Genomic DNA, 20,991 nt, shown 5'->3' on the forward strand with positions numbered 1-20,991 from the left:
GAAATATTAGAATTAAACTTGTTTTCTCCTTTTCAAGTCTTTATTCATTTTCTAAAAAGTAAGTAAGTAAGTAAGATCAAAAGTTAAACTATATATTTTTAACACGGGATTTGGTTACTTAATATGTTAGACTTTAACTGTGTGAGTGAATTTATAAATAAATAAATAAATGAATGTTGTACATTTGTACATAGATTGAGTGAATCCCATGGTAGGTTCAGGAAGGCTTACATTTAATAATGTTCAATTATTGATTTGGGATTAGTTGGGCTTATAGGAATTTATATTAACTATGTTTATTTATGACAAATGACAAACTCGACATATACATTTATGACTTTATATATATTTTTGATCCCTTGTATACCTACTGGTAGTAAATAAATTTATTGTGAGAAAATTAAAATAAATAACTCACAATATAATGTAAGATTGTAAATTCATTTTGTTTTAAAATAAAAATGATTATTTTTAATTAGCTTGTCCCTCAGCAGTTTGTCTGTCTATTCTGTTATCTATGAACCTGTGATTTTTACATAATGGCTTTCAAATATAAAGTCATATTATTCCAAATACCTATCATAAATGATTTGTCTAGACTGGATCGAGGCAGAAAGTTGCAAGATCGTGGTTTATTTTGGTCCGAAAGGTGATACAAAATGACTACATTAACAGTTTGGATAATATTATTTTGATAAATACCTACAAAAAACAATGATGTACAAAATTACAGAATTCTGGAGAATTAGAGTGGTCAGATACACTGCTCTACTACCAGTATTTGATATTTAAATTGTCCCTTTGAAAATCCTCTCTATGGTGATGAAAGTGTCACAACATAATGGCTCGGGCAAATGAAAGTAGTCCTGTCATTATGAAAAGATGTCCCTTCAGGACCACAAAATAGTTCCTTCAGAACTGGGGCAGGGGTCTGACCCGTAACTGGATGATGGCCATGGACTGTCGCGGAGGCGGAGCGACATCTATAACCCCAAAAATAAAATATTTTAAATTGTATTAAATTTACTATTGACTTTCTATATAATAATATGGTGACATTTTAGATTATTTACTGACAAACATTAGTTATTTTAATTTTGACATATTTATGCTCATTTGTTTTATTTAACTAAATCAATCTAATTATACTTGAATAAACCCCATCTTTGAATTATAACTTATTATTCACTCTGAATTTTGTTGTGGACTTAATCCATTTATTTTGGTTATTGACATTTTAGGGTTATTAGGGCGTAATAGGACATTACTGTTTCATAATATGCAAAAAGGACTGGTTACTATTTGCGGCTACAACAATGGGTTCTACATAGACACTAAACGATCACTAGGTCAAAATACTGATCCAATTTAAGATATTAACTTAATTGATTGATTTCGTTTCATGGTAATTAATTTTATTTAATACAATTTAGAGTTTTAATTTTTGTATGGTTATATAGGTTAGCTAAATAGGTAATTGATGTTAGTTAGGTATTGATAGGGTAGGAATATTACAGGGTGCCCCCAATATGCAATCAAATACTATGTAAACTCTACGAGTTAATACGTGCAGCTTAGTGCCAAAGTTGGCAACATGCGATACTAGCGGCATGAGTTGATCGAAATAGTTTCCGTTCATACAGTATAAAATTTAAAAGTCACACATTCTTATTTTTTTGTTTTATTCCGTCTAAAAATGTTAAAGTAGATCAAGTAATCTCATTTTCTATTTTAATTTACTAAAATAAAAGGCTGACAAACTACTTTGAACAACTCGTACCGCTAGATGGCGCTAGTAAAATTGTTGCCGCTCCATTGTATGGGAAACGTCAGAAGCTGCACGTATTAACTCTAGAGTTTATATAGTATTTGATGCAATTAATACTTCAGATGATAAAACAATTTAGCAAGCACTTGTTCTCCTTTAAAGAATTGATTTACTGTTAGTGGACTACTTTTTTAATTTTCACAAAGCCACTAATTTAATCGATATCAGCGTGTCAGCTTGGGTTCCGTAAGATAAAATATTGGAGTGGTATCCATGTGGTATCAAGACACTTTATTTTAATGAGTAAGCTGTTTTATTGTAGGATAAACCTTGAATAAGTCTACTCTAGTGTAATATAATGAGTCACTCATCTTCAAGTACTTTAATGATGAGTCGCCGCAACTTATTATTATTTAGGTAGATACTTGTGTCCCCAATGCCCATCACTGAACAACGGTGTTCGGAACCTTTGCATGGCGTGCGCATAGCTGAAGCCAACACGTAGAGCCACTTTTGACACTAATGAAATTTAATTGGTTGCCTTTGCTCGTGTCAGTATCTTTTTATTATGTTTTTCCATCAATCTGTCTAACTTTGAAGGAAATATATAAGTAGGTATTACTTAAAATTTGAATAATACAGCAGAATAATTTCATATTCAACATTTTAATTGTGTAAATAAATCGTAGTTAACTTACATCTAATTAAATTAACTCACAGCATGCGGCTACTAACGCAGGTATAGTCAAATTAACGCAAATAAATCTCAATTAAGGCAAATAACAAAACTGTGGTATGAGATTATGAAATCGTTGTCATAACTTTAAAAATATTATACATACATATTGAAATTGCAAGTACTTGTTGCTATGGCAAATTGTCTTGGCAATTCTATAACTAAAATCAACATACATATAAGTAGACATTTTTAAATAGTATAAATCGAATGTTTTCAAATTTTAGGCCACTGAGTCAAGGTAAAAAATTCGTAAGACATAAAAAAAAACACAGATTAATAAACATGTCGATTTAAAACTTGACTGATTTGAGATATAAATTCATAGACAATAAAAATTATGTGAAACACAGCAAACTACACAAACACTAAAGGCATTCCGTCTAGTCTTTAAAAAACCGGAACAGTTGAAACTAGTGTTAGCAGATTGTTTTGGATACTCGACTCGGTTTTTCAAACTCTTATAATAGAAGAAACTTGAGATATTTTCAACTTAGAGATCAATCTTTTTAAAAGACTCCAGTCTGAAATAATTCTCGTGTTTATCTATAAATAAGTATTGTCTTTGATCAATTGTAACATTCATGGATCAGGTAGGTATACCCATTAACGTTCATTTCCTTTACTGAATTAGTATCTATAAAAAAAAACAAAAGGTCTTGGAATTATTGTAGCACAGTCTCCAAAGTCCCTACCAACACTAGCTTTATATGGACTAAAATTGGCTGTGGGCCCATAGCGCCATCTACGTGATTTTAATTACTTTTTCCTCACTTTAGAGTGGCACACATTTTACATAGACACTCACAAAATTTTAATTATACTTAATTTATTTAACTATAATATCATTCATTTCTAACGTCATCATCAATAGATACTGTACATTACCCTATTAGGTTTATATATTTTCCTATTAGTATGATTGAAATATAATTGTATCTCAAAATATATTATTATAACATTTTCCTTTATACATATTTATATAAAATCTACAAAGAACATTTCATATTTTTTAGGGTTTCATAATTTGCACGACATTTTTACAATTTACAACAATCTAGTGAGTCTATCTAAATTATGTTTGTGTATTGATATTTGATGATATGGATGTACAGTACAATATCGCCTTGATGTAGCAAGGTGATTGCCTGCCGTTGGTCTTTTAAAGCTTAGCTAAACGCAAAAACTATTACTAATTCCATTCAGTACCTACATTTGTGTTCATAATAAAAAAGAAAGTAAAAGTAAAGAAAATAAAATTTCTCTTATATGTGTCCTCTCTGTCAATGTTTAAAGACATTTTCGTCTTCTTGGCTTATTTAGAAATGACTAACCCCAAAGTGGACTTGCTTAATATTTGCCTTAACCAGCTATTTTCTTATGTTACGCACAAATATTTAATTATAATAAAATATTGCTTTGAGGCTAGCAAGAACCAAATAAGACAAGAGAATAAAACTTACAATGAATTTTATGTTACATTACACACCACACAACTGACACAACCGGCAAGCTGCCAAACATTCAAACAACATACAATAGATATTTTAATAATAAATACATTAAAACTAAATAAATTCAACATCGGACTTAACTAAGCGGCCGCGGCGCGGGGCCCGGGACAAGTCTTTGGTACTCGCACGCAATAAATAAACGTCACTCAAAGCATTCTTGGCCAACGAAGCTACGATCCACCCCAGTCTAAAATCATAACCTCACAATGCATTCTCTTAGATTACACATAAGATTTAATATTAATATAATACGGTCACCTGGGATTGTTTTAAGTAAGAATATTTAAAAAGCATTTCGAGGGTAGAAATTGACTCAAACTAAGGGTGGTCTAACGGCAAAACGCCTCAAGTCAGTACAAAATGGTAAAGTCAGTCTATTTATTTCTTCTCCTCGACGCGCTGCCGGGGCTCCGCGCCGAGCAGCACCTGGACCTCGTCCTCGCTGCGGCCCTTGGTCTCCGGCACCAGGAAGAAGATGAACACGAACCCGAGCAGCATGATGCCCGCGAACAGCCAGAACACCTGCCCGCGCCCGATCGACGCGTTCAGCGAGTTGAACGTGCTGGTCACAGTGAACGCTAGCAGCCAGTTCAGGGTACCCGCCGTCGAGCCGACAAAAGCCTTGATATCGATCGTGCACAACTCGCCCGCCATCATCCAGGGAATAGGCCCGAATCCGAGCGAGAACGCTATGATGAACAGGGACAACGCCAGAAGAGGCAGCCACGAGATCTGCTGCACGATCGGCGCGTCCGCCCCGTGCACCGTTTGCAAGAAGAAGAACACGCCCAGCGCCGTCGAGCACACGCACATCACTAACGCGGAAAGCAGGAGAAGGATCCGCCTGCCGAGCTTGTCGACCACGAGGCTGGACGTGAGCGTGGCGACCACCTGGATGACGCCGATGATGATGGTGGCGATGGCCGCCGGGATGGCCGCGCCGGCCGCCGCGAAGATGTCCGACGTGTTGAAGATCACGGCGTTAATTCCGGACAGCTGCTGGAGCAACATGAGCGAGTAGCAGATCAGTAGAGCCTTCAACGCGGTCTTCTTTGTAATGGCGCTGCTAAAAGACACCGGGTTGTTCCTCGACTCCTCGGCCTTCGCTCGCAAGTTGTTCAGCTCGGTGTCGACGTCATAGTTCCTGCCGCGGAGACGGATGAGGGCATCGCGCGCCTCGTCGGGCCGATTCTTCACAACTAAAAAGTTGGGGCTCTCCGGCATGAAGAAAAAGACGACGCCGAAGATGATCGGGATTATGGCGCAGAGAACGTTAAACACTAAGACCGAGACGTAGCTTCCCACGGCGTAGGCGAACAGAATACCGACAGTGATCATCAGTTGGAAGAAGCTTCCGAGTGTTCCTCTGATGGAATCTTGTGCGATTTCGCTGGTGTACGCCGGTGCGGTTACACAGAAGGCTCCTCCGGCGATGCCGGTGACGAATCTTCCAGCCATTAGCATACCAATGTTTGAAGCGAAGATGATGAGCAGCCAGCCGATGGTAAAGGGTAATACTAGGCACAGCATAGTTTTCTTGCGACCTATAGCGTCCATGATGAGGCCTATGGGGAAGCAGACAGCGGCGGCGCCGAGGTTGACCATGGAGGAGACCCAGTCGCCCTGCGACTCGGAGACCGGGAAGTCGTAGTCGGTGCTGTTGGCCTGCTTGATCTTGAAGATGACTGGCGACGACCAGCCGAGCATGGTACCGGCCGCGAGCGCGCCCAGCGTCGCTGGAAATAACAAGTGTTATGTTAATAATGTTACCTACTTTCCCCCTTATTCATAAACGTACTCTAAAGTTATCAAGCCGATAAAGTTCGTTTGTCCCTTTCCGACGTATTGGTGTGATAGAAAAGGACAAACGATTTTCACTGACGTATTGGTGTAATAGAAAAGGACAAACGACAATCTACTACTGCGAGAAGTGGTTCATTATATGCCAGGTTGAAACTTCGGAGGGCCATCTGTACTGAAAAACGTCGTACGAACGTACGATACACGTGCGAAAAAGGAAAATCGCAACTCGTGTCCCCCTCGTCTCCCTTGACCGTGTCGTGACTCCCTTCGGTTTTAATTTATCGCCACTCGTTTCGAACTTCCTTTTTTACGCACTTGTATCGTAATATACTATTATGTTTGTAATGTAAATAATGGTATTATAAAAATACAATTTGAAATGACAGTGATTATTATCATTATTGCTGACATCTGTTTCACATGTCTACCTAGATTGCATATATCAGAACACAGCTTGTAATTTAAGATCTTATGTTACCAGATGTGTGAATAAACAATTTCACTCAGACACGAGTACCTACACACTGTTTTTATTGAATTCCGTTAACTTTAAGGGAAGATTATTTAGTTCAAATACAATCAATTTCTCTAAGAAACTAGCCTCTTAACTCTTACGGTTATCGAATTATTAAAAAAATAAAAATTAATTACTGAACACGTGTGAGGCATCCCTTACCGCTTCCTAATGTTATTTGTTTTGACATGTGCCGTCAAACACTTGACAATGACTTTAATATTATGAATAAGGTTCTCTCACACTAATTAATCCATTTATTATGCACTAGCGACCCGCCCCGGCTTCGCACGGGTACTATACCTACTTGTAAACCTTCCTCTAGAATCACTCTATCTATTAAAAAAAACCGCATCAAAATCCATTGGGTAGTTTTAAAGATTTATGCATACATAGGGACATAGGGACAGAGAAAGCGACTTTGTTTTATACTATGTAGTGATGGAAACGAAATTAACGAATTTAACAAAAAGCGATATACAGGGTGGTTGGTTCCTGATGATGAACCTAACTGCGTGTCGAATTTAACGGAAAACAAAAAAAACGGTGTATATATAATCAGTAAATCAGTACAAATGCTCGTTATAGCTCCTTAAAGGTAGATGAAAATAAGAACCATTTATAAAGTGAAAAGTACTACATTATTATGCATATTACCCACATTAACATGTGTTTAAACAGTCAATGACAAAAGATGGCTATTCAAGTTCTATTTATGCTCATGGACAATGGACAGAATGGTTTTATATTAGTCACCATCATCATAAGAGCAGTTCGCGAATACTTTGTACCATAGCCACGTCAGCAAATTTTAATTGATCCTATTTTGTTACCAACATTTAGTGATATAAGTCGACTTTCGTAAGATATATACAGGATAATTGTTATAATTAAGGAAATATAGATACTAGAGAACCTTAATGACCAAATAAAACTTACTAAAATCTCAATTCATGAAATAAATCTTGGTAACAAACAAATTTAACTTTTTCCTTAATTTTTGTACAAACTTTTCGAGAACTGCTGATAATCATCATTTCAGGCCGTGTATCTTTTCGCCAGACTAATTGTTTTGTAAAAAAGAACACTGTTAATTAATTAATCCAAATATTACATATCACCATGTAGAAAATGGTAGGTTATTAAATGCTTAATCTACTGAAAGTTCTTGAAAATTTCATGAGTTTCACAAGAAATATAGGAAATTGAAATTTATGAAATGGAAAGTTTCAATCTCCATACAAAAATCAGGAATGTTTCAGAATTCTTGAAAATTTCCCAATGTTGGAAAGTTTCCATCGGCACATCAGTAACTTTATCCAATGTGAAAATCCTAAAATATATGAACTGTGGCCCGTTTCTCGAAAGGTACAAGCCTTGTATTACAAGTGTGTTTCCATGACAACCCATACGATTTGACAGTTCGCGCACTTGTAATACAAGGCTTGTACCTTTCGAGAAACGGGCCCCGGATCTTTCATAGGCATAAAAGAAGGTTTCTGATTCATTGCAATCTTTATTCTGTTGGTATGAATATATGGCAGCTAGGGAATATTGCTGTTTTATTGAGTATGGATAATTACCTGCTAGTGCAGCGATGTACTGAGGCAGCTTGCGACCGGTGTCCCGAGACTCCACCAGCACATCGTGGGACACCCCAATGTTTGCCATCCCGTCACGCTAGAAACAAATAAAAATTCAAATTTATAACATGAAACTCATGAAAGTACGTGCGACTTTCGTTCCCGAGGTCGCGGGTTCGAACCCAGCTCGCACCAATGAGTTTTTCGGAATTTATGTGCGAAATGTCATTTGATATTTGCCAGTCGCTTTTCGGTGAAGGAAAACATCGTGAGGAAACTGGACTAATTCCAATAAGGTCTAGTTTACCCTTTGGGTTGGAAGGTCAGATGGCAGTCGCTTTCGTAAAAAACTAGTGCCTACGCCAAATCTTGGAATTAATTGTCAAAGCGGACCCCAGGCTCCCATGAGCCGTGGCAAATGCTGGGATAACGCAAGGAGGATGAACATGATTCTGGATCCTGTAGTAAACTTTGGATGTAGAGAAAACATATTTTGTGTAATTTAGTACCTTTGTCTAGTTTGAATTTGGGATGCATTTGTAATCTGGGGCACATAGTATAGTTTCAGACTTTGACGACCGGTCTGGCTCAGTCGGTAGTGAGCCTGCCTGCTGAGCCACGGTCCTGAGTTTGAATCCCGGTAAGGGCATTTATTTGTGTGATGAGCACAGATATTTGTTCTGACCTGTCCTGAGTCATGGATGTTTTCTATGTATATTAAGTATTTATTTATCTATTTAAGTATGTATATCATCGCTTAGCACCCATAGTACAAGCTTTGCTTAGTTTGGGGCTAAGTTGATCTGTGTAAGGTATCCCCAATATTTATTTATTATTTTTGTAAGGTGAATTATATAGTGGTTCGCGGTGAGACTGAGAAGACGCCTTTCTTCCTCTTTAATAAAGCAGGCACTTAGTAATATGACATAGAAAATGAAAGCAACCGAGTAATGGGTAACCTCAGTCAGGTGTGTTACATTAGCAAGGTCAGCGGTTAATGCATGTTTTTATCATCTTAGAGTAGCTAAACTGGAAATATAACAGGATTTTACAAATTTTGCTAGTCCTATAATATAATTTCCAGCTAGTCATTGACCATCATTAGACAATCTATTCGGTTTGTGGTACTTGTTCATGAAAAACCAATAAAACACTCCATTATTTGCTAAACAATGGTATTGGATTGACCTAGAAAAATTATTTGTGATAATGAATTCACAAAAACCCGTGGCATTGGTAGATAAAAAAAAGGTTACAAGTTATGGAATGTTCCACGGTCCAGTGGCACAAATACCTCATTTTGGGAGATGCTGGGTCCAGGCACTGCCGGAATTGCAGCCAGAAGTGGTTGCGTCTCAGAATCAACAACATGATTACGACGAAATAGAGACGACCTCATTTTAAACGGATAATTGTATTATCACTGTGAAACAAACGTCCATAACGCGTATTTGCTGCAAGCAAACTGTTTTGCATTTACAAGGAAATAAAATTCACAATAACAAAGCTGTGTTTGTGTTGATTACAAGAACACAGATGACTTCAAAACTTTCAATTTTCCATTATCTGATAATGTTTTGTTGATTTGAACAACCAATAATAAGCTGTCAAAGTGACCTTGCCAATGACGTTGAGTTTGGTGATTGCCTGTAATCATGAAACGTCAAACAGGACAGCACATTAGAAGCAGAAAAACGCCTCTCGAGTGACAGACCCACTAGGGATTGACTAGCAAGAAAACCGGTAATTTATTATCCTTATGTTGGCAGTGAAAATACGTTTAACTTGTTTTCTAAAACTTGAAAATAGGGATATATACTCGTATTACTTCCCACACGTTGGATTGTCTGTGGCATTATATCTGTACAATGTTTGAACGTGATATTAGATTCAATTTTTCTATATAAAAATGCATGTTTCGTTTATATAGACCGTCAACCAAATCTTGTCACTAGAAAAATGCGCTAGTTTTGAAAATCGGTGGAAGTTCGCGTGACATTTGTATCTGATCTGTGGAAATCTCCGTCCTACCAAAAAGAGAAATAACTAGCACATATCCGTCCCTTTTTAATACATTATCTAATTCGTAAGGAAGGAGCGAGCCCCTTGAAAAAAAATATCTGTGGCTGTTCGACGTACATTGCTGGTTTTTGTACATTTCACAGGGATACCATACTTTAGTTTGATGTACATTGCTACTGCCAAAATTTGGTTGACAGGCTATATTAATGTTTGTGACGATAAAAACACTCCCGACTAGTTCAGCTTTCAAACAAAGAAAAACTAAATCTAAATTGGTTCATAGGTTCGGGAGCTACGATGCCACAGACAGACACACACACAAACAGACAGACAGACACGTCAAACTTATATCACCCCGTCGTTTTTGCGTAGGGGGTTAAAAACTAAAACTAGGAACATCATAATAGGTACGCCTACCATATTGTAATAGCAATGAACAGTTGAAGAAAACGTTTGTAGAGACGGGTGTTTTGGGCGCTCATGCATTCTCAATAATTAATGATTTCCATTTCCTAAGTAGTATTCCTAACCTACCTCATGCATAAAATACCGTTACCGATATAAGCAGAATGGCTAGCGATTTTTACTATTTTACAACAAAATATTAGGTACTAATCTAACGAGTTTAATACTCATGGTCATAAAATTCGTTGAGACCATGTTGAGACATAAAACATAATACCTACTTGCTTAGTCTATAATATCAAAACCGTTGGGTTTACTATTATTGATGTTTTCAGTGATCTGACTTTAGTACCTAAAGAATTAGCATCAGGGTAGATCTAGGCTGTATAACTAACGATGTCTGAACAGGTTGAACCCAAGTTAGGCAACTATATACCCAACAAGTTTACATAATATCTGACTGTCCAGGCAATCTGCTGGGTGGTCGCGCGCACTTGACATTGGCATTGCCACTGCCGCTCCGCCCTTGACTCGGCCATTAAAGCTAGTTCACTTTTTAAAGTAACAATAATTTAACTACGTTTCTAAATAATTATACTTATAAACTTATTTTTCATCACACTCGCACACTAAATGTGCTATAGCACGCAGGCGGAGCGTGAGTTATAGAAAAATCGTTTTCCCTAAGGAGTTAAGAAATTTCTAGTACTGTATTGAACTCTTTTTTACCTTTTTGAATATTTTTTATAATGCAAGTGAATTGAAAAACATTGTGTGTAACTCGGGGAGTATGAATATTACTAACTCGAGTCTTTAAATCGCTCCGGCAAGCCGTCGCGATTTAACTTACTCTCGTTAGTCATATTCAACTTCCTCCCCTTGTTGCACAATTCCTAGGTAGGCTAAATCCTAAAACCTGGCACTGCTTATTTTATATAGGTGAAGTTCTACTGAGTATTATTAAACCTTTTTTCACCAATGATAACTTCTTTAAATAGCGCGGATACTGGCCACTAGGAAACTAAATAAGAAAAAAAATAAGCAGATAATTTTATTGTCAGTTCTCTCGAAGATAAAATATTGACAGGACAGGACAGGAGGATAAAATAAGACATTAAATCCGATAAATTAGAAGCGAAAAACACCAAAATGGTAAGTCAAAATATATGTAAATTAGTTAAATTTAGGTTAAATAAATTCCAATCTAGGTTTTGCGTCAGAAAATGTTATTTTTCATCACGTTTCATATAAAATGTTTTAACATCTCACGGATTCGCTATGCAGTATACGGTTTAATCATAATGGCAGGTCATTGCACAATCTAAACTATTTATCGTTTATGCAAGTATTAAGTTATTTTAATATATTCCATTTTTATTGAAAGAATATGGATACAATGTAATTTAGCGTATGATATTGCGTTCAATTTCCATAAAATTACAATTAACGCGGGTAGTTGAGCAACGGGCACGCTTCATGACTCGTGACTTCATTGATGCACTCAATTGAATACCAATCGAAGTATTATTTTTATAGACAAGAATAGAGCACAAAAATTTGATATTATATAGGTAAAGCACATCATGCAATTGTCAATTATTATTAGTAGCTACATGTTGTGTAGGTAAGGTAATTAAATAGGTACAAGTTGCAAAGAAGTTAGCAAAATTCTAGGATTTTTTATAGGAATTTGAGGTTTCCGTTCTGATTTTATACATTACTTATGGTCAAATTTTATATAGGTAAGTATTAGTTTTCAAATAGAACCCACATTCTATTAGGGTTGATGGTAATAACAATTGACAACGATCTGGAGACACGATTTCCTATGTTTTTTGTATAAAAAATTACTAGCATCAGAATTTATGATATAGATTTAAATCTTCCACGATTAAATTTTACTGATATCTGGGCGACCGAGCTTCGCTCGGTTCTATTTTATTATAATATATCACGTCTTTAGATAAAAAAAAAACTGTTATAAATACAAAAACAAAAAACAAAAACTTAATTTCTGGCCGGGATTCACCTGCGATCTATCTGCGAACATTAGACCGACCTCGTATGACTGAGCTAAGCGGAGTCGAAACGCGCGCGGCGAAATTAACGACCATATTTTTTATATGTACTAACGCGAAAGAAAAACCCATGAAAACTCGAATATTCGCGTTTTCCGGGATCTAAGGCTACGCTAGATCGATTTTTCACCCCCGAAAACCCCCACATAACAAATTTCAGCGAAATCGTTAGAGCGGTTTCCGAGATCGTCGGTATACTTATATAAATAAATAAATAAATATACAAGAATTGCTCGTTTAAAAGTATAAGATATGAGCAGGTACACAAAGTGAACCACATACAAGAGTAGGTATACTCTGTCAAACAAGTTTGTCAGTAAATAAGAACAAAGAAAACTATAGGTACCCTAAAGAAAAGGATGCATATAGTTTTCTTTGTTCTTATTTACTGACAGAGTATAGGTACGCAATATATGACGTGACATGGTTAGCAGTGGCATTATGAACTGTTAAAGCCAGACTCCCAAATTGGTCACTTCCTTTCGACGCACATCAAATTGTCTTGTGTCAAATTGTGATACTTAATGATGGTTTCGCGGCTAGTAGACATATTTTATTTGTAACTAGGTTAAATATTCTTTATTTGTTTTAATAATACAGGGAATCAGACGAAATGTATGTAGAACAGTATCTACCATGATGTCGTACCTACTAAAGTGACTATCATGGTTATTGATAAGTATTTGTGCATTGGTGGGATATAATTTTTATCTAAAACTTAATCGGAACCATTTATACACAAAACAACTTCAATTTAACTTTGTGTGCACTGTATAAACCACCTTCAAAAAGCAAACACTTATTCCTAACACAAGATTTAGCATGTATACTTAAACGATATCATTCTCAACCAAATTTCATGCTTATGGGCGACCTGAATATAAATATAAAAACGGACTCCAGCATAAAGGACGTGTACCTAAGCATGTTATCGGAGAGAGGCCTTCTATGTGCTATTTCAGATTTCACAAGGATAGAAGAATATAACGGTAAAATTACTCAATCTTGTATTGACCACGCATTCGTAAAAAATCACAGAGAGGACCTTTACTCCGGGGCGCTCGGCACTGTTCTGGCGGATCATCGAATGATTTGTGTAACGTTCGCAGGCTTGACGCGACTACAGGATGATTCAAAAATAATATCAAAAATAAACACAAAACTTGTTTTAGATGAAATTAAGCACGTGCCTTGGCATCGAACTAATGAAATGAACTGTCCTTTACAAATATATAATTTTATAAAAAGTAACCTATTAACAATATATGACAAATGCACCGAAAAGATTAAAATAACAACTAAATCAAAACGAAACAAAGAAAAATGGGTAACAAAAAAAATTAGAGACAAATGTATTGATGTAGAAAGGCTGTATGAAGAATGTAAAAAAGATCCCACTAATAGAATTTTACGATCAGTGTATAATAAAGAAAGAAATAAAATACATAAAAAGATTAACTATTCAAAAAACAAATCTATAAACGACAAAATTAACGAATGTAGAAGTAATCCTAGAAATTTATGGCTAATACTAAATGAGCTTACGGGTAGAAATAAAAATACAATTGAAAATATAATAGATAAAGCATTTGGTTCTAACCATTTATCTCAAAAAAACATTGCCGACAACTTTGCAACATCCTTCCATAATTCAATTTGTACCACAGTACCACAGTGTAACAAAACAATTTTAGATAAGGTCAGCTTTACACGACTCTCTGATAAGTCAATATATTATAAAAAATGTACTAATCTTGATATTAAAAAAATAATAAGGCATATAGATCCGCATAAAGGCCCCGGCTGTGATTCCATACGCCCTTTAGACATAAAACTGGCTAGTGAGGACATTTCTAATGCAATAGCAAACTTAATCAATAGTAGCATAAGCACTGGAATTTATCCAAAAGAATTAAAAACGGGTATCGTTAGACCAATCTATAAAAAAGGTAAAACTGATATTTATGAAAACTATAGGCCTATAACAATACTACCAATAATAGACAAAATCTTTGAAAAATACATATCTAAATTAATATTAAAATTCTATGACACGCACAACATACTCACGGATAGACAATTCGGATTCAGGCCCAAAAAAAGTACGACTATGCTCTTATCAGAATTTACAGAAGAAATAAATAACCACTTAAACAATAAACAACATGTGCTCCTAGTTTTGATAGATTATAGTAAGGCATTCGATACCTTAAAACACGACTTATTAATCGAAAAATTAGGCAACACTGGCATAAGAGGTCCTTTACTAAATTGGTGTAAAAGTTATCTCAACGACAGAAGTTACAAAGTCAAAATAGGTAACTCTCTGAGCGAAGACGTGGATGTGACTATCGGCACAGCTCAGGGATCAGTACTCGGTCCGTTACATTATCTGTCGTACGTGAATGATGCTGGTAATGTAATCAAATACTGCTCCATCTACCAATATGCAGATGACACTTGCCTGGTCATATCAGACAAAAATGTAAATGTAGCTCTTAAGAAACTACAAGCTGACTTTACCGCTATAAGCAAATGGTCACATGATGCAGGACTAGTACTGAATGCACAAAAAACCCAGTTAATACACATATGTTCACGCCGTAGATTAGAACCAACCAATATTAAGCTTATAGCTCACAATCATAACTGTCTTCATGTAACAACCGACAACAACTTGTCTAGATGCTCATGTCCAACAATACAACAGACTAATCAAGCCGCATACCTCGGGATCATCATAGACGAACGCTTTAATTGGGGTCCACACATTGATGTTGTGTGCGATAAACTGCGAGCAATACTTTCAAAGTTCTCGATTATCAGATATAAAATACCTTACAAAATATTAATCAACATGTACAATTCACTAGCTGAATCAATCATAACATATGGGCTTACAAGCTATGGTAGAACGTTTAAAAGTTACTTAGACAAAATATACAACCTGCAACTTAGACTACTAAAGCTTATAGTTCCCAAAAACATAAAAAAACAATTTAGAGACGACTATAGCAAACTGTTCAAATTCTGTAAGGTGATGCCCATTCATTCTAAATTACAATACCTAATTTTATTGGAAAACATTCATAACAAAGAAATCATGAAACCTCTCGAACTAAAAATAAACCTAAGAAAGATTTCTCAAAAGAAAGTAAGAATTATTAACAGTATCAACAAATATGGCGAAAGAACAATAGCGTATATTGCACCAAGACTATTTAACGAGATACCCTTAAACCTAAAAGAAACTATAAACGAGAAAAATAAAAAAAACCTACTTAAAAAATACTTTTTTGATTGCATCTCAACATAATTTCTAACATAATATGTTAAAATTATTAATTATATATAATATATACACATTTACAAAGATATTAAATAAGAAATAATTAAACACCTACAACTAATTAAGCTTAATAGCTAATGCATATATATTAACTAATTGTTCTTGGATCAATTATTGGCTGGTAGCTAAGAAAATCATCCTGTATCCGCCACTCGCCCCACTCAGTGCCTACGCAAACTCGTCCGATCTATTCTAATTAACGTCTACTTAACTAACGCGATACGCTTACGGAAAACCTTAGCCGCTTAAGTCCTTCTGGACGCGCACGATGCAGTGAGATAAGGAATGCAATGCACGGTCGGTTGTGTATCTACTTGAGTGGGTGCTATTTCATTTTTACCCGCTAATTTTGTAGTGTAAGTTATTGCTTTGTAATTTTAATTTATCCTATGTATCACAATAAATTAAATGTAAAATGTATCCACGAATCGAGTGTCAACACAAACCTGATAGGGTTTTATGGCACTCTGGTGTATGAACAAATGTAAGATTTTTAATATAGAATAAATAAATAAAAAAATAAAAATTACACTAAGTGTCTAAATTACACCAAATCACATAAACATTTCTTTCTTTATTTGTTGCTATCGATTTTTTATTAATACGTTGTATTATATATGTAGGTACCTACTTTATATGTAGATGCCATACCTACCTATCTTTACCTACGGATAATAAAATCATTACGTGAACAGCATTAAGTTTATGGTTTCATAGGTACACCACGTATATATTTTTGACATGCTGATAAGTGCAATCTTTTATTAAGAAGACAGCCTAGTACAGCCTACCTATTGTACATTTCTACCTATAGATTTCTACCCATTGTAAATTTGCTCCAGCAAGGTTTTGGCTTTTCTTCTAAAAACTAAAATTACAGTAGGTAATTAGCTTCAAGTAGAAACTCGAGGGTTGCGGCCTCGGTGATAACGAGAGCATTTTGCAATAATTCACTCTTCTACGACTTGAAACATAACTGTTCAAAACAACATACAGAAATCAATAGTCGTATTTATAACATATCCTTGAACGCGTAATGAACTAAGTATTATATAATGAATGATACTTTTGTTGTGGTAAATTTCTGTTTTTTCCACAGAAGTGAAAAGATAGCGAAAGTTTGAAGAAGTTTACAAAACGTGACTTATTCTCAAAAGAGAGTCTTTGTATGTGCACACGTGTAGACCTATTGTGCACACTTAGCTAACAATTACACGGATAATAATTTTGCAAATAGCTGTTTGGGGTTTGCTCTTGTCATTTTTTGACAGCTCAAGAAGCCATATAGTCTGATTTTATTATCAATATTAAATTCATGGTCTGAAAGTTTTTATTTAACGCCTTTTTCTAGAAACAGAGTATTTTTCGTAGATTATTCTAATCTTAAGATGCCTCTTACATAACACAAACATGCACACACATAGTCGTAAAGTTTTAATAGTTATTTGTTATACAAGGGGGCAAAGTTGTATTTTAACGCCGAGTGTGGAATTGAAAAACGAGCAAGTGAAAGGATTCTATAGTTGAACCACGAGCGAAGCGAGTGGTTCGAGAATAGAATCCTGAACTTGCGAGTTTTTTAACACACGAGAAGTAAAATACATTTGCACCCGAGTGTAACACAAAACTTTTCCCCTCATTATAGCGAGGAAACTACAACGCAAAAATGCGTTTATCACTGCTTCCAGTAGTTCCACAGGTGGTAAATCATCTTTATTACTAGATTCACCTACTTTTATCAATTTTAAAGCAGTTAATTTGACTTTATTCAAGGTCAAATTACTTTACCCACTAGTGGATAAAATGCGTTTTTACCCGCTGGTATTGAAGGACAAAACACGTGTTTCCGAGCTAGTGAGGGGAAAAATATATTTTTGGGCGTAATATTTTATTATTTTGGTATGAAATCTACGATTTTCAATACAATAACGGGAGTAACAAGATACAAGAAAGTATATTTACCGATAAACTGGACCCAGCACACATGCCCCCCATAGTTCCGCTAAAAACCCCCACAGTCCCCCTAACCACTATCGCCCCGGCCAAAGCGGGGGCCCCAAAGACAGCCGCTGTCCCCAAAATCCCCACATCAGAACCGAATTGACCGAACATTGTAAACACTTCAAAAACCTACTTTTCCGAATAGGAGTTAACAAATGAGTTTATTAATTAAATATGTATTTTTCTTTTCCCTTTCGTTATTTCGTTAGTGTATGATATCTTTTTTCAAATGTATAAAACTACTTTAGAGTATTGTTATTGCTCAAGCACTCTTTGACACTATTTTTGAGATGATATCGGTTTCAGACGCGATTAGGTACTTACAGTAGAAATGTAAAAGTTTTGACATCGCGATATGATATGGATTGCATTGTTATGATAGGAGTAGATACGGTGTTTTGTGAAACTTTTAGAGATCGTCAGGGCTGTATTTAATTATTTATTTCATCCCAAAACCTTGGACAAGACTATTTTGTACCTTTGAAAAAAAAAAAATAGGTTTAATAAGTCTTATGTCTCGATTTGATTATTTGATATTTTATTTCGCTATTTAGAAAATGAAGCTGTTAGACATTTTCATCACTAAAATATACCTACTTAGTCCTATCATTGTCCTTTACAAATAGAATTATTTTATTTATTAAGTACTATATTTTACAGTTACATATTGTAAATGTATTAGCATTTAAGATATTTGACCCATTATTTTTTTGTGCGGAATGTGCAGATGACATTTTTAAATTCCTAAATATTAATTCAAGATATAAAATTAATATGAATCCAAATGTCAGTCGTGATAAAAACCACTCTACGTTATCACCAAGTTAGATGAAGTCTATCTTTACTCAGTAGAGATTACATGCGTTTGAGATCTGTCTATATGTTGTGTGAAGCATTATCAGTTGATCTGCAGTGAGATAAACTTTACTGTAGGTAGTACTTATAGAATTAGAGTAAGGTCAAAATAGCATTCTGAAAATGCCGTTTATCTAATATTTTATCGGTTGCTTACATTACACGTGTCATTTAGAAATGCAGAGCAAATTCCTGTTTCGCAATAAGTAAATGTCGATTAATCTCAACTAAAAAAAAATCTTTCATAGTTGAGATTTTTTTATACCTAAATACCTATCTATATTATAGTATTAATAACAAATAAATCTCATCCAAATAGTAACGCAAACCCCTGCCCTGTATTCGGAAAGTATTACCTATGTACTATATTTATTAAAATTTCTACCCTATTTAACTTTAGTCAGAAATGTCAGAATATATATTATTCACCCTACCCCTGGTTCCTACGCAAAGAATGCTGTCAGCCATCAAGTAGGATCTGTTTACCTAGGTTAGATTAGAACAGGGGCCTATTTCCCGAAGCGAAGCTACAAGTTACAATTTAAATACAAGCGGTTGTCAATGTCTAATATGACAAGTTGTAAAGAGACTTCCGCTTGTAACTTTCAGTTTTGAGCAATGGGCCCCACGGGCCCGTTTCTCAAAAGGTACAAGCCTTCTATTACAAGTGTGTTTCCATGACAACCCATACGATTTGACAGTTCGCGCACTTGTAATACAAGACTTGTACCTTTCGAGAAACGGGCCCCAGATATATAATTGAATAAACATAGGCCAACTCAGCCCTACTTATTGCGACACCCATGCACTAGTAACAACATTAAGGGCGGGTTGCACCAAACCGTCTGTCTCCGTTAAAGCGTTCGTTAAATTTTATTGTATGGGAAGTTCCATAGACGTTTGCTACGTGACGATGATGTGTCTGTCAAATGTGGTTGATGCAACTGGCCCTAAGTATGTTAATTTAACTAATTGTCACATAACTCGCTTGCATTTGCCACGTGACATGTATCATGTATGTTACACGTACTATATGTATATGACATATCGAGTAAGGACGGCCTCAGCTGCATCCGCGTCCGCCTTGCACTTTTATCCTGTTTTTATAATTGGGCTTCCGCTGTTTCTATTAAAACGAGTTTGGCAAAAACGTCGGAACGGATAATACAACAGAAGATACGGAAAAATTACGGATACTTATTAAATTTTCTTGATGGTGATTGGTGACAGGCAAAGGCAAAATTAGTTTATAATGTGGATTTATAGACTCCAACAAACATGCATATCGTCACTATTTTTAAAAATTCTCGTACCTCACACTGCTACTCAAAGTTGAATACAGTAAGTTAAGGAGTTCCTTTATGCACCCCCCTAGTTACTACATTTATCATTTCAGTGACAGAAGATATGAGTTTTTCAAAGTAGTGACATACTCAAGCCGCTTTCCCGGAGCGGTAGTCAGATACCACTGAATCAATGCCTCAAACAAATGGTCCAAGAGCTGGCAGGATTTTGGAGTAGGTCCTTGAGGCAACCTGGAAAGGTGTTCAGATGCTTCTCTGATCATAGCCAACATCAGGTCTGCAAGTCTGGCAGCTGGGGAGCGGGGCTTTATCGAGCTATGAATTTTTAAAGATTTAATTTTTTGAGGCCCAAAAAAGGTGTTTGAGGCAACCCGGAATTATTAAAAAGTGAAAATAGAGTTCCTCAGAAGTCGCATAGTATTTATGCCAGATCATTTGGCCGGGTCCTTCACCGTGCCAGAACGGTACAAAGTGGTAAAAAAAAAAATTCCAAAAAAGGTTCTTGAGGCAGTCTGTCATTTTTACCAGTGAAAGATGAGGGTCTAAATAGCCATGGAAAAATAATGCCATGACATGAGGTGGGGTCCGTACCCTGCCATTCGATCTTGAAAGTCAATTTTTTCGTTTTTCGTAAATAACTCGTAAACGGTGGCCCACAGCAAAAAAATATGTTAAACAGAAAATATCTACATAAAATTTCCTACAAGAAAGGTTATGTACGTTTTTTCGATAGGATCAATATATAAACGGATAATTTAGTAAGAAAGTTTTTTTTAATCGATTACATGCTCCGTTTTTCGTCAATACCTCGTAAACGGTGGCCCACAGCAAAAAATTATGTTAAACAGAAAATATCTACATAAAATTTCCTATAAGAAAGGTTATATAACTTTTTTCGCTAGGATCAATTTTTTAGTTGGAAAGTATTTTTAAATAGATATTTGGGCCGTTTTTTGTTGATAACTCAAAAACGGTGGCTCACAGCCAAAAATAATGTTAGACAGAATTAATCTACATAATATTTCCTACAAGAAAGGTTCTATACGTTTTTTCGCTAGA

General features: G+C 35.6%; 1 protein-coding gene across 6 annotated transcripts in view; it reads right to left on the bottom strand.

Moving 5' to 3' along the window:
- Nucleotides 1-3,177: 3,177 nt before the first annotated feature.
- LOC125231908 (facilitated trehalose transporter Tret1) overlaps nt 3,178-20,991 on the bottom strand; it is a 72,127-nt gene continuing 54,313 nt past the window's right edge. For 4 of the 6 annotated variants that reach the window (XM_048137511.1, XM_048137508.1, XM_048137510.1 and 1 more), the window contains exons 2-3: nt 7,919-8,015; nt 3,178-5,754 (exon numbers count right to left, since the gene is read on the bottom strand). In XM_048137511.1, coding sequence (XP_047993468.1) covers nt 4,397-5,754; nt 7,919-8,015 — 1,455 coding nt within the window. In that variant the 3' untranslated portion in view covers nt 3,178-4,396. Of the gene's footprint in view, nt 5,755-7,918; nt 8,016-9,212; nt 9,453-17,734; nt 17,783-20,991 lie in introns of those variants that run through there. The other 2 variants (XM_048137507.1, XM_048137509.1) reach the window with 2 other exon arrangements.

Source organism: Leguminivora glycinivorella, chromosome 12 (genome assembly GCF_023078275.1).
Source record: "Leguminivora glycinivorella isolate SPB_JAAS2020 chromosome 12, LegGlyc_1.1, whole genome shotgun sequence".
Lineage (NCBI taxonomy): Eukaryota > Metazoa > Arthropoda > Insecta > Lepidoptera > Tortricidae > Leguminivora > Leguminivora glycinivorella.